The sequence below is a fragment of the Stegastes partitus genome, unplaced genomic scaffold (assembly GCF_000690725.1).
Source record: "Stegastes partitus isolate 25-593 unplaced genomic scaffold, Stegastes_partitus-1.0.2 Scaffold215, whole genome shotgun sequence".
NCBI lineage: Eukaryota > Metazoa > Chordata > Actinopteri > Pomacentridae > Stegastes > Stegastes partitus.
The window spans coordinates 445,434-460,061 of record NW_007577946.1 but is presented as its reverse complement, the minus strand read 5'-3'; the positions used below and the strand labels follow the sequence as shown (position 1 = coordinate 460,061).

Here is a 14,628-nt window from a genome sequence, read left to right as displayed (position 1 = left end):
TCTCTATCCTGATAAGCAAACGACACAAAGGAAACATTTTGCTAAGTAAATAATGAAACTCAACGTTTCATTTCGATAACCGTCAGTTCGTTCAGCAGCACTGGCCGACACTTTGAAATTAAAATAAGCGAGACAGAAAACACAGCAGAGGCAGCCGTTACAGTTTAGATGAAGACACAAAGAATAGCCTTACCAGTATCCTCTCAGTGGGTTTTCATCGGCGCTGTGTACTCCTGCTGAGACAAGATTAAATGTCACAAACTGCCGCGCTGGTCGCAGCGCTGCGTCTGTGCGCTCAGAGCGCATGGAGAGCCTCCACCCTCCAACCCTGCACGCGCACTGCGAGGACCCTTATTGGCATTACGCACTCCAACCGTCACAAACCCACCTCACCTTTGTCCTAACATTGATTCTGTAGAGGATTACAGAGAGGTTGGGGAAACTTATCTTTTTCATTTCCGCTCGATGTTTGGTATCTTTTTGTTATCAATCCAGAGAACCAGAGAAACTAAGGGAAAGGTCTCCTCTCACAGAAACCTAAACTATGGTCAATTAGGCAGTTATTAATCAACTTGTAAGGTAAAGGTTCCCAACATATCCCCAGGACGTTGCTCTGAGAGAAACGAGCTGGTGTGTGACATGGAGGACATAATTAAAGTAGTGAACAAAGGTTTACTTAGACCATGTATAACATGGTAGCCTTGAGTTTCCAGTGACTCCCGTGACTCTGAATTGTCTATAAGGGAATCATTAAAATCTGCCTCTGTATCACACACACACACACACACACACACACATCAAAAACAATCATGTATTTTTAGTTTTTTTTCCACAGATTCATTACAAGTCTTCTGGAAAAATGACAAAATCTGCTGGATCAACAATATACATAGAGAAATGCAATTTGTTTGTTAAACGAAGGTTTAACTTCTTTGGCCATTTTCACCTCAAATTCACACTTTTGGTCCACAGGCCTCATTTTGTGTCTTTGACCCCTCCTCTTGACAGAATTGGTGCAGTTAGACCATGTTTAACGGTAGGTTTGATGTTCTTGGGTTTAGGGGCCTCACCTTTTCTTCTCCAAACATATTTCTGGTTATTGTGGTCAAAGTTCAATTTTTGCTTTATCTGACCACAGAACTTGTCTCCAGAAGATCCTGTCTTTGTCCTTGGCAACGGCAGCAAACTTCAGATGAACCTTGAGGTGCTGCTTTTGGAGAAAAGGCTTCCTTCTTGTACAGCAGTCTCACACACTCTTGACTGTGGACACAGATACCTGTTCCAGCAGTTTGTTTATTTATTGCAGACCTGCTTTTGGGTGATTCTTGGTTGAAATCACCAGCTGTAATCATGAAGTTCAAAGGTCACACGACTAAGAAAATTTGAATAAGCATATTAGGTTCACTGTTCACTGGAGCAAACACTATAACAACTATAATCGGCATTAACTTAAAAAGTAGTTACCTGTAAATGATTGCATTTTCTTCTTTGAAATCTATTAACACTATGAATTGCAGACATACACCCTCATAACCAATTCCTGCAATCATAAACATTCAGTAAATGTTCCCTGAAGGTTCCAAGAATGCTTGTGTTTGCTTGGATGTGGCTTTTGTAGTTTTGATCAACAAATGAGATCAACTAATTCTGTTTACCGTTTTTTTTTAAAAAAGCATATAGCAAGACAACATACATTGTCATGGATGGGGAACATTTACTCATTACAAATGGTTGGCTATTAAATATAATGAAGAAACTAAAGGGAGAAAAAAAGACAATGTTAAAAAAAAAGAAGACAGAAAACAGATGAAATGGGCCTATCTCAGGGCATTCTTGTGAAGTTAACCACAGTATTGTTAGCTGCCGAAGTCACACCACTAGTCTAAACAGTACTTTGTGAACAGCAGCAGCAGAATTGTCAGATTTAAAAGTACATTGTTGTGAATTTAGCTGTATTTTTATAATGATTTATACTGGTACATAGGATTATAGGGACAAGAGTACATAATGCCTATTTTATCTCTTACAATGTTCTCTATATTGTCAACACAGCCGAGTATTGAGACAAAATAATACATTGTGATAGACTTGTTCTTTGCCAGCATTACTGCATCATGCACAGAGCAGTTAACAACCAGCATGTACCTGCAATCAGACGGGACAGAGGTAGAGGAATACATTAGTATATGGTGTAGTGTAGGAGTTTTGATGCTCTCTTCCACAAACACTACTATGACAGAGTCAATGGAAATCTGGGCTGTATTATGAATTAGAAGTAAGTTCATATAAAACTTTACATTTCACTAAATATTTTCAGGTGAGTACCATAAATGTTACCTGGAAGTTTAATGGACTGCTTATCATAGACAGTGGGCATTCATTAGTGAGCTCAGAGAACATACAGTGAACACTGAAATTACTAGACAGTCCATCAGTTTCTGGGTTTACTGACCACTGGAGTCCAGCAGGACCACTACACCCTGAATGAATGAGGGCATAAAACTTTACCAAAAAAGCAAGTAGATCTTTATCTTGACAACTTTGTACAACTACAGCAAATAAGTTATAATGCATTTTAGGGCAGGACATTTGATAGTTTTGCATACAGCTAGGTGGCCAATGGGGTTGCTTTGATAACCTTTCACGAGGGTATTGGTGGTTCAACGGCCAACAGGACATCGTGAATACATTTAAAAAGCCAACACTGTCACACTAGTTCAGTCATTGGAGCTTCAGTGACAGAGATGGCTCGTCTCACCTTTCTTCTCCTTGCGCTGTGGGTCGGTGGGTACCATGATTACATTTTTATATCAAGTAGACCATGCTGTTACTGATCGTCTCAGTCTCTGTGCTACTATGAATGTGTCCATATATAGGGAAAATGACTTTATATGTTAATCAACAACAGAACTGTCTTTTAAGTAGATGACTTGAGTGAGATTTTAAGTTTAATTTCATTTCATTTAATGATGCTATAGGGCATACATTGTTGTTTTGGACATTGGACTTATTGTCTTTTCAGAGGGAGGTTAACATCAAATGCATTCTGTATTTAATCTTGGTCTGTATACAATCTTTCTGTATGTAAAGCCTTGGCTGCATGTAATCAACAGAGATGAACACATAATTGATTGAAAATACCTCCAGATTTTGGCTGACTGAAGCTAAATGTGATGAAAAATGCAGCTGATGTGTTTGCCATGAATTAATAATAAAGTTATTTAGTTATTTCTTCCAGTATAATAAGTAGGTGCTTGGTTCTCTGCTGGAGACTGACCTGTTTAACCTCTTAAATATAAATGTGCTGATTTCTGAGTTGATTTTACTGGTGGAGGATTTTCTCTTTCAGGTGCCACAGTGAGCAAAGTGGTGGATCTGCAGAAGAGGATTTACAATGGTTACAACTGTAAATCTGTACCTGTACCTGAGCGTCTGTACCATGTCAGTCTGTCTGACAGGCGTACCACAGATCCTGGTATTTGTGGTGGCTCTCTGATCCGTCCACAGTGGGTTCTTACTGCAGCTCACTGCTGTGAAGCAATGTAAGAAAAGCAGTTTTACTTGAAAATTGTAACTACGTATTTATTCTTAACTTTACAAAGCTACAACCTAATCTGTCTTTAAGTTTAAAGTTGAAAAGCCACGCTGCTAATTATCTATATGCAGGACAAGATTTATTTATTTTCTTTTAAACTGGAGCTATATGCTGTTCTTTTCCCTTCTAGGTATGCAGTTGTAGGTGTGCATCCAGGTCCAGGACGTTCTGTGAAAATCATAGAAAAAATTCGCTTTGAGGACCATGACATCATGCTCATGAAGTTAGAGAACGAAGTTACTAACATTACACCGATAGATCTGCCTGACAAAGCTGCATGCGAACCCCTGAAAACGCCTGTAATGTGAGTTAAGTTTCTGTTAATGTTTTGTGTTTAAGGTTTGCATCTATTATCACCAGAGGAGTGAGATATATATATATATATGACAGAGAACATCAGGATTAAATGCAGTCTGAGGCTGTTAAACAAAAATGTAATGTTTTAAACCTGAAAAGAAAAATAAATTACTTGGAGTAAAGGTAGATTGGAAAGGTGTATACCCACCAGATTCCTTTCATATTATATTTCATAGATATATTCTGTGCTCACAATATATGCATAGTTGTTTGAAAAAATAAATAACCTTTTTGTTATTTTCTAGAGGTGCAGAAGTTCAAATGGCAGGCCATGGTGGTTATCAAATAGATGCGAATGGCCATGCACGTAAGACAGTTTTTTAATATTGTACATTTATATGATTTTGTTGTTGTTTTTCTTTGTTTGATGTTTTATTTGTTAACAGTACTGACATGTTTGTTTACCTATGAAACAGATAAATGTCTGACTTCTTTTCTCTTTAAATGCAGCCCAACTTCTTTTAAAGAATACGTTAAGTTTGAAAACCAATTGACAACTACTTCAAATACGACAGAAAAAAATAAATCAGATTGATGCTGTAAGTCTGCTGATTAATATTCTTGCTTTTTCCATTCTGGGTTCTCTCCAGTTCCAGGTAAAGCAACCGATCTGAAGTGTGCGACAATGCATGTTTCCAACTGTAACGTTCCTGTTATTCAGAAGTGTAAACCAAACGAGCCAGTTGTAAACTGGATTTGTTACGCAGAACAAAATGTCGACACGTGCGGAGTAAGTAGTTATGGCTACTAACATTTCACCTTTCGTGCAGTCATTAGATGTTTTGGAGCAAAATCATAGCATACAACATATTTTCTTTCTTTCAGGGTGACTCTGGTGGTGGTTTGATACATAAGGACAAGCTTTACGGAGTCCATGTTGGAAGTGGTACATGTGTCTGTACTATACCGGCTTTTGCCTTAAATGTCTGTCATTACAGAGAATGGATTGAAAATAATGCCAAGTAAATGGAAATAATTAAACATAAATGTTAAATAAAGAATTTGGGATTTCAGATCTAGAATAAATGTGTGTGATTCTTGTGTCTGTTGTGTTTACCCAAGAACATGTTCACATGAATTGAAGCCAGAAATATTTAAGCACAGAACAGTAAACAAAATTGTGAAAATAAAAAAAAAGCTACCAAAGAAAAAGCACCAGAGTAGCCATCAGTATCATTTACCTTCCACTAACTTCCCTTGTACTGTGGCAGTGGTGCTTTATTAAATCACTCTGTCCTGTGTGATGGCTGATTATCTGAGTTGCAGATTGTAGTTTTTGGTATAAAGACGAGAACCAATGAAAACACGTCATCGTCACAGTAGAAGTGTAATAAGGGGCAGAAGTGTTTAACCCTCAGTGTATCGTTAACCTAGGAAAAAAATTGAAATTTGAATTTTATGATTTTTCATGAGAAAAACCTTCCTACAAAAAATCATTTCATTCGGAGTAACACAAAAAAAGTTATAGCCAAAAATTTAGCAAAAAATCACCTGAAAGGATAAAAATGTCCTCAATATCCTCTGAGGTTTAAAAAGAAGGAAACTAGTTGATATCATACTCACACTTTGCAACTACGATGTCCTCATTTTCTTACTTCCTTCGAAAAACAACATAAAATACACTGCTCAAAAAAATAAAGGGAACACCTAAACAACACAATGTAGCTCCAAGTCAGTCACACTTCTGTGAAATCAACCTGTCCAGTTAGGAAGCAACACTGATTGTGAATCAATTTCACCTGCTGTTGTGCGAATGGACAGGCAACTGGTGGAAATGAGCAAGACAACCCCTATAAAGGAGTGGTTCTGCAGGTGGTGAGCACAGACCATGTCTCTGTTCTTTCTGGCTGATGTTTTGGTCACTTTCTCATTTTGTCAGTGCTCTCAGCCCTAGAGGCAGCATGAGGCGTGTCTACAACCCACACAAGTTTCTCGGGTAGTGCAGCTCATCCAGGATGACTCATCAATGCAAGCTGTGGCAAGAAGGTTTGCTGTGTCTCTCAGCACAGTGTCCAGAGCCTGGAGGAGATACCAGGAGATGTGGAGGGGGCCGTAGGGGGGCAACAACTGGGCAGCAGGATGCTACCTCCTCCTTTGTGCAGGAGGACCAGGAGGAGCACTGCCAGAGCTGCAGGATGACCTTCAGCAGGCCACTAATATGCAGGTTTCTGGTCAAACTGTCAGAAACAGACTCCATGAGGGTCGTATGAGGGCCCCACGTCCACCAGTGGGGCTTGTGCTTACAGCCCAGCACCGTGCAGGGAGATTGGCATTTGCCAGAGAACACCAAGATTGGCAGATTGGCCATTGGTGCCCTGTTCTCTTCACGGATGAGAGCAGGTTCACACTGAGCACATGTGAAAGACGTGACAGAGTCTGGAGACACCGTAGAGAACGTTCTGCTGCCTGCAGCATCCTCCAGCATGACCGGTTTGGCAGTGGGTCAGTAATTGTGTGGGGAGGCATTTCTTTGAACGGCCGCACAGCCCTCCATGGGCAGAAGTACCCTGATTGCCATCAGGTACCAGGATGAGATCCTCAGATCCACTGTGAGACCGTATGCTGATGCAGTGGGCCCTGGGTTCCTTCTGAAGCATGACAATCCTGGGCCTCATGTGGCTCAAGTGTGTCAGCAGTTCCTGCATGATGAAGGCATTGATGCTATGGACTGGCCAGCCCGTTCCCCAGACCTGAATCCAACTGAGCACATGTGGGACAGCATGTCTGGTTCCATCCACCACGTTGCACCACAGATTGTCCAGGAGTTGACGATGCTTTAATCCAGGTCTGGGAGGAGATCCCTCAGGAGAACATCCTGCCTCATCAGGAGTATGCCCAGGCGTTGTAGGGAGGTCCTACAGGCAGGTAGAGGCCACACACACTACTGAGCCTCATTCTGACTTGTCTTGAGGAATTTCCACTAAAGTTGGATCAGCCTGTGATGTGATTTTCCACTTTTATTTTGAGTATGATTCCAAATCTAGACCTCCATGGGATAATGATTTTGATTTACATAGATCATTTTTATTTTGTTCTCAACGCATTCCACTATGTAATGAATAAAGATTTTCAACTGGAATATTTCATTCACTGAGATGTAGGATGTGTTATTTTAGTGTTCCCTTTATTTTTTTGAGCAGTGTATTGTGACGGCCCGTGTACTGTAGCCGTGCGGGCGGACCCGCACGAAAAGGGGAGGCAGGAGAAACAGGTTATAAAGAACAGGTTTAGGGAGGGAGTGGAGGTCGCCAGGAGGAGGGATCCGGTGCAGGAGTGTCAGTCGAGGGGGTGCAGGAGGGGGGTCGTCCGTGCTGAGGTCCAGAGGGGAGTGCCGGCGAGGTTGTGCTGGGGAGGGAGGCGTTGAGGAGGATACCGAGGACGAGGTGTGCAGGAACGGTGCTCAGGGGACGGTGCTCGTGGTTTATCCTTCCCGGTGGAGGTTTTTTCCCGGTGTAGGTGCTCGAAGAGGGGTACTTCTCGTGAGGGTGCTCGTAGCTGTGGATTCCGTAGTGAGGCTGGTGGGTGATAAGGCTGGCGTGGCAAGTGGAGCGCTGGAGGCTGGAGCCGAAGAGGGACGCTGGAAGCACACAGAGAAAACACGAATTACTCGAAACTCGAAAAACATAAACTTAGCTAGAGGCTCAACAAAGTGTAGCAGCTAAGCGGCCTGACTGTAGCACTAGGGATGTATCACAATCATCTGGCGCTGGAGTTCTGTGAGATGCTCATATTTGAGGTACTCCGCTGATGAGCCGATGAGCCACAGTTGCCAGTGTGAGAGTGTCCCTCCCAGCCTGCAGAGAGAAAAACCACACGCCCACCAAGAACACAGACACAGGAGGCAGAGAAAGCCAAAACACAAAACATGCCCCATAACCCTCACAGTGTACATTTCTATACAGTGAAACAACAACACCATCTATGGCCTAAAACAAACTTTTTTGACAATTTTTTTAACGAAAATTTTGATTGAGGTAAAAATAGAGCTGGATGCTTGCTGTTATTATTTTCAGTACTTAGTGTATACAAGTTATTGGCATTACTTGTTAGTGTGATTTAAAAGTCAGTGTATTTGTTATGAACATGGCTGGTTTCCAAAGTTAAAAGTTCAGAGGAGTTGAACAGTTTGTAGTCCAGCAGAATGATTTCAGTTCAGTTCATTTTAGCTCTGTTCAGTTGTGAGAGGTGTAGGTGTGTTTGTGTGGGGCCAGAGAGGATTGAAGAGAAGTAAGAAGAATAATACACCAGAACCTGAGGTAAGACAAGTGGAGAAGCCTGGAGATTTGAAAAAAAAAAAACAAAGAAGATTTGTCTTAACCAGGATCCAAAAAAGACACACACGTTGTTTATTAAATGAACAGGCCACAGAGGAGGTGGAAGCATTTTTATCCAGTCCAGCTCTTGGGATCCAGTGAGGTGCGGTGAGGTTCATGACTGGTGAGGCACTGACTTCATCAGAATCAGATTTACAAATATATGCAGTCTACAGAGTAGCTAATTTGCCATTTGATTGATAGCAGTTTACGGGTTGTGTTTCATATCTGCACTCTTTACACAAAAGCGCTCCCTGCCATGAGGCAAGAGAACTGCCTGCCTCACCTAGAACCTCTTCTCAGTCATTTTACGTATGATCGCTCAGCACATTGAACACGTTGCACAGTTGGGGACAAAAAAACACTGTACATTATTATATCCATCAGCTAAACTATGGCAATTCAGTTCATATATTAAAAGGGTTTGAAGCATTTTATTGGCGATATACAGACAGCAGCACGCTGTCACTGCATAGCATACATTAGCGAGGGATTGCACAATCCAAAATGAGGCTCAACCCACACTTCTCTTCCGAGCATTTGAAAAATACGAAAATTGTGCAAGTTTGAATGACAAATAATTAAAATTGATGAGGGTACATGAAAAATACTTTATAATACAAATCACTAGATAAACATCCATCCATTCATTATTTACACACCTTAATCCTCACTAGGGTCATGGGCGGCTGGAGTCTATCCCAGCTGACTCAGGGTGAAGGCAGGGGACACCCTGGACAGGTCACCAGTCTATCACAGGGCTACACGTAGAAACAGACAACCAAGCACACTCACATTCACATTTGCACATTTGTCACTTTTCGACTGGATGATTGTAATATTAGGATGTCCTGATGACGTTCTATAAAGTCTCCAGTTGATCCAAAATGCCACATCAGGAGTAAGGACAGAATCAAAGTGGAACAGATGACCCAGGCCCCTAATATGTGAAGTGCCCTGATAGATCTCATGTTGTGAAATAGCATTTGATGTCTTTGACTCCACTACATGTCCTGAGGAAAATGATCTCTGCCAGTGTCAGCAAGGAAACCATTCTTACATTGAAGGGACTTGTGCCCATCTTTTTTCTTTTTTTTTAAACTTCTGTTGTGAAGGTGACTTGACTGTTGTTGTTCCTGTTGTCGTTCATCTGAAATGTTGAAGTTGAATCTGCACATCAGGATGAAAAGTCAAAAATCTGAAGGTAAACAGGAAGATAAGCCATGGAAAGGAAGTTCTGCTGCACTGTAATGGACTGTGTTTATCGTCTTTTACAGAAAATTGTGTATATCTCAGCTACTTACTGACATCTGTTTTTTAAATTTATTTATTTACCTTTTTAACTTTTAACATTCTTATTATTATTTCAAAGCCACCGTTCGCTTAAAGCAAGACCTTTTGCCTGCAACATAGAACTTTAATTGACAACGTGTATGAAAATCAGACATTTTGTCAAATTATTTTGTTTGTTTATTGTTTGCAGCAAAGATTAGGCTCAGACCCACCACAGCATTGTGTTGTCTGTATGTTTTAGGCTGGTGTTGTGCTGAAAAGTGATACCCAGTCTCATAGTCATTGAAAAATGCAAATCAAAAATTTCACCTGTGTGCTACTGTGTGGTGCTGACGGGTCTTCTTCACATCAAAAGTTTGACACAGACGGTAACAAATGACTGCAGCTCATAACACATTTACTGAACACACTAATCAGTGTGTGTTGTGTGAAAAGGCTCGCTCTGCTCAGAAGTCAGCTCGACTGAAAATGTTGGAAGTACGTAAAATACCAAGTTTCACTTTGCCCAACCAACTCAAATCTTTAATGCGACATAGATTCCATAGTTCACTCAACTCTATATGAGTAGCCCCTGCAAAATGCACAAGGAACCCACAAAACAAGAGGTTACCCCCAGAAACAAAAAAAAAAAACAAAATAAAAAAAAACATTGTAAGTATAAAGCTCATGGGACTACTTTGTCACCCTGACCTTTGCCAACTATTTATTCTGAGTTTGAGGGAATCTATATAGATATATAAGGTAAACCTAGACAAGATAAGACAACATCAGATCAGATAAGAAAAAAAGCATAAGATAAGAAAAGATAAGATAAGATAAGATATTATTAATCCTAAAGTAAATTCTTGTGCCAGATATTGCTCAGAAAAAGTACAATAACTGCACTGCCTTAAAGAAAAGAAAAAAAGAAATAGAAGTTGAAATAGAAGTAAACGAATAATAAGATTCGACAAGAAAAGTAAGTAATGCTGGAAATGACACTGAAGTAATGGAGTAATGTTTCACGTTATAATGAAGTACTGCCTGTGGAAATGAAATACTACACATGACACTGAAACTGATGTTGCACACACGATTAAAAAAAGTAATATTGCAAGTGATGTTGATATTATTGTTCACTGGGAAGAGTCCAGTGTTTCAGCTGACATTCTGAAAAGACTTCCTGTGACAATCCGTGGTGGTGTCAGTCTACGGCTGAATGTGCACCGATGTGAACAGGACAGACGGCTCTCCCCTTTCTTTTAAAGAGCCTCCATGTTTTGAGTCCAGTCCAGTTTATTGTCTATGTGGACACCAAGATACTTGAAAAACTCCCCCTATGTTCCCTTGACACAGTTCAGTGGAGTCCTGTGCCTCCTGAAACGCACCACCAACACTTGATTTGTTGTTAAGGCAACCAGGTTACACATCATTTTAAGTTGAATGCACTCGTTCACTTTTACAGCGTGTGTTCTTGAAGAATCATTAGTCAAGAGTCCAACATTGCATTAAATATCTGAAAAAAAAGTCACATTCTGTTGATATTTCAATGTCAGTTAGTATTGCCAGTACATGGAAGGAAAGTGATGAATTTGTTAATCAGGATTTAAACTTTGTATGAACATAAAGACATTTTAACCACTGGTGCTTTGTGGATAAACCTTTGCCCTGTAACTGTGTGGACAGATTTTAAAAGCTGTCCCAACACAGCACATAGTGGAGGCAGAATGACTACAATGGCTCATCTCACCCTTTATTTGCTGTGAGCAGGTGAATTGTGGACTAAAGTGCACATGTCCTCTGTTCAGCTGTTCCTTAATGTATGTATGTTACGTTGTTCTTCACTTGGCAACAGCAACCTCAAACTTTCTGTTTTGGGTGTCACAGTCAGCACCGTGGTGGATCTGCACAAGAGACTCATTGGAGGTAAACAGTGTGAACCAAGTGATACTGGGAGATGGAACAAAGAGATCCAGGCTCTCTGATCAGTGACCAGCGGATTCTGACTGCAGCTCACTGCTGGAGGCCTAAAGTGAAGCGTTCACATCAGTGCTGCGTGAACACTGAAGGAACTGTGGCCATTTATATGCAAATGACCTGCAAAGAACACATATTTCTTCATCTTGTCACTTCTGCTTTGAGGGTGACTGATTGTTTTATTCTTGTGCCTTCTTTGCGTGTTGCACCTGAAATCTCTTAATTCGATCTGCACGTCAGGATGACGAGTCAAAGCAGCGCACGTTCTCATGTTTAGCTGTCAACAGCACGCACTAAGACGCCATGTTTACAGAGGTTCATCTATATTGTAATGAAAACTAATTCAGCTGGAATTTCGCTGTTTTCTAGCTTTTCTACTTTATAGTTTCCTGCTCGCTGCCTCATTTTCTGACCTCTTCTCCATGTGACAGTTTTCATTTGGCAGCACTGTGATTAGGTATGACACAACAAGGGCCTTGTATAAAAACAGATAGAACAGACAGTTTTCTCCACCGTGTTTGGACCCAATCATGCAGCTTCAATAGTAGCTACGTTATGTTTCAGAGCAGAAAGAGAATAAAGTCCACGAGTCCTTCTCACTGTGGTTTATGTTGTCATAATGAATAGAGTGAATACAACAGGCCAACACGCCAAACAGCATTCAAACCAACCTTCCTAATAATGTGTGAGTCCTCCTCGTGACACCAAAACAGCCTTGACCTGTCAAAGCCTGGATGAAGGACCTGTTGGGGTGTCCTTCAGTGTCTCGCACCAGGATGTTGGCAGCTGATCTTTTGGGTGCTGTGGCTTGTCCGGTGGGGTCTCCATAGATCAGGCTTGAGTGGTGCAACCCAAAGATACTTGATCATACCAGGATCTGGGGAGTTTGGAAGCCTGATCAATGCTTTGCACTCTTCATGTTCCTTGAGACATTCCTGGGCAGGGCTGATACGTATTGCTGTAGTTTAGGGAAATGAATAAACCATTGATGGCTGCAGGGGGGCACAGTTGGTAGCACTGTTGCCTCACAGCAAGAAGGTTACTGGTTCGCGTCCTGGTGAGGACACCCGAGATCTTTCTGCGTGGAGTTTGCAGGTTCTTCTGCAGCGTGGGTTCTCCGGCTTCCTCCCACAGCCCAAAAACATGTGGTTAATTGGTGATTCTAAATTGTCCGTAGGTGTGAATGTGAGTGTGCTTGGTTGTCTGTCTCTAAGTGTAGCCCTGTGATAGACTGCTGTCCCCTGCCTTCACCCTGAGTCAGCTGGGATAGACTCCAGCCCCCCATGACCCTAATGGGGATTAAGTGGTGTATAGATGATGGATGCTTTAATCCATCCATCATCTATACACCACTTAATCCTCACTATGGTCATGGGGGGCTGGAGTCAGGGAGACAGGTCACCAGTCTATCACAGGGCTACACTTACACCTACCAATTAACCTCAGCAAGTTTTTGGACTGTGGGAGGAAGCCGGAGAACCCGGAGAGAACCCACGCTGCACGGGGAGAACATGCAAACTCCACACAAAAAGATCCCAGGCCGGGATGTGAACTAGGGATCTTCTAGCTGCAAGGTGACGGAGCTGACCCCCGAGCCACCGTGCAGCCTCACAGTGGTTGACAGTGGTTGGTAATTTATTGTGCAATAACAATAGTTCTTCTAACTCTACATTTGCCTTCCATAGTTGCATCCTCACTGTGGTTAGGACTGCTGACTCTTTGTTCCATCTGTGTCATTCTCATTAGATAGGGATCAAATGTTGCAGCCCGTTAGGTCATGTCGAAAGACTCTCAAAAGGTGATTGGTGGCTGGACGGCCCACACAGCAGTGCTGGCAGATTTAAAATACGCCACTGTCACAAGAGTTCAGTCACTGAACAGAGACTGAGGGGGATGGCTCGTCTGACACTGGTTCTCCTGTTGCTGGGGCTTGGTAAGTAACTCAGAGTTGAAGCTTTTTAGTTCAATACTTGAGGTGAGGAAGTTTCCACAAGAACGGGTGAAAGACTTTGAACACATAGTTGTGTCAGTTACACTTTGTCTCATGTTAATCTTCAGTTTTCACAAACGTCTTCCAGCCATATGCCGGTGGCAGCAACAATTGATTGTCAGTGAGATATTGTGATATTAAGCCTAGAGTTACAGCAGTGATGTGACAGTTTAGACTATCGACAGACTGAAGGCACAACTGAACTGAACAAAATGTGAAACAGCAGAGAAGCATCAGGCAGTTTTACCATCGTGCGTTCACTTCCTGTACTGCTGTACGTACCGACGTTCATGCAGACAGTGATGAGTTCGCTTTGCTCAGGAGAAGGTGAACAACTGCATAGTCAGACTGTAAAATCTTTCAACTGAAAAAAGCAATTAGAATCAGCAAAGACATTCATGGTTTTCACCTTGAGTAAGAGAGCATTTGAACCCTGCAGGTTTTGAAGGGCTGCATGCAGTTACCAGAGCTGTTGACTTTAGTCGCAGTCTGAAGGCAGGAAAGTAGAGTGGAAAAGATCCAGTGGTTCATTTGATGCCAGCACTGTTTGAGTGAATATTTCCAAACTGCTTTTAACACTGTAATGAAACCAAAATGTACAAACTTTGCTCATGATGTAGTACTTCTTTTTATTGGGGTTTTTTTTGTAATAGATGCAATGAAAATGATTAAAAGTAACCTGTTCTACAACGATAGACACCTGCTGTTGTCTTCAAAAGCAAACAGTTTCCTGACTGTCATCTGGTGGACTGCTGTCTCTTTCAGGTGTGGCAGTGAGCACAGTGGTGGATCTGCAGAAGAGAATCATTGGTGGCAGAAAGTGTGGACCACTGGTTCGTCATTACCATGTGAAAGTGATAGGAAGGAATGGCAAGTATCGTTCCTTCTGTGGTGGCTCTCTGATCAGTGACGAGTGGATTCTGACTGCAGCTCACTGCTTTAAGCCTGGATGGTGAGAAAGGCCTCCTTTACTCACGCATGAATTCAGACTGCATGTCTTGAAGAGAATTGTCATTCGTGCACCATTCACATTTGTGTTGTGTTACTTCTGTATTGGACAGAGACATGGATTTACCATGCACTGAGATCTGGAAAATTGTAAGTGGATGTTTCTCTGTATTTCA

At 41.7% G+C, this 14,628-nt stretch overlaps 2 protein-coding genes across 2 annotated transcripts in view; both read left to right on the top strand.

The window, feature by feature from the left end:
- Positions 1–3,714: 3,714 nt before the first annotated feature.
- Positions 3,715–4,974, top strand: LOC103356698 (snake venom serine protease PTLE1-like). The gene is made up of 4 exons (XM_008280942.1): positions 3,715–3,899; positions 4,198–4,259; positions 4,543–4,682; positions 4,778–4,974. Exons 1-4 carry the CDS (start codon positions 3,808–3,810, stop codon positions 4,916–4,918), a joined length of 435 nt encoding a protein of 144 aa, XP_008279164.1. The 5' UTR covers positions 3,715–3,807; the 3' UTR covers positions 4,919–4,974.
- Positions 4,975–7,157: 2,183 nt separating this feature from the next.
- LOC103356708 (kallikrein-8-like) overlaps positions 7,158–14,628 on the top strand; it is a 19,594-nt gene continuing 12,123 nt past the window's right edge. Inside the window, exons 1-3 of the mRNA XM_008280957.1 lie at positions 7,158–7,163; positions 13,385–13,447; positions 14,270–14,456. Coding sequence (XP_008279179.1) covers positions 13,408–13,447; positions 14,270–14,456 — 227 coding nt within the window. The 5' untranslated portion in view covers positions 7,158–7,163; positions 13,385–13,407. The remainder of the gene's footprint in view (positions 7,164–13,384; positions 13,448–14,269; positions 14,457–14,628) is intronic.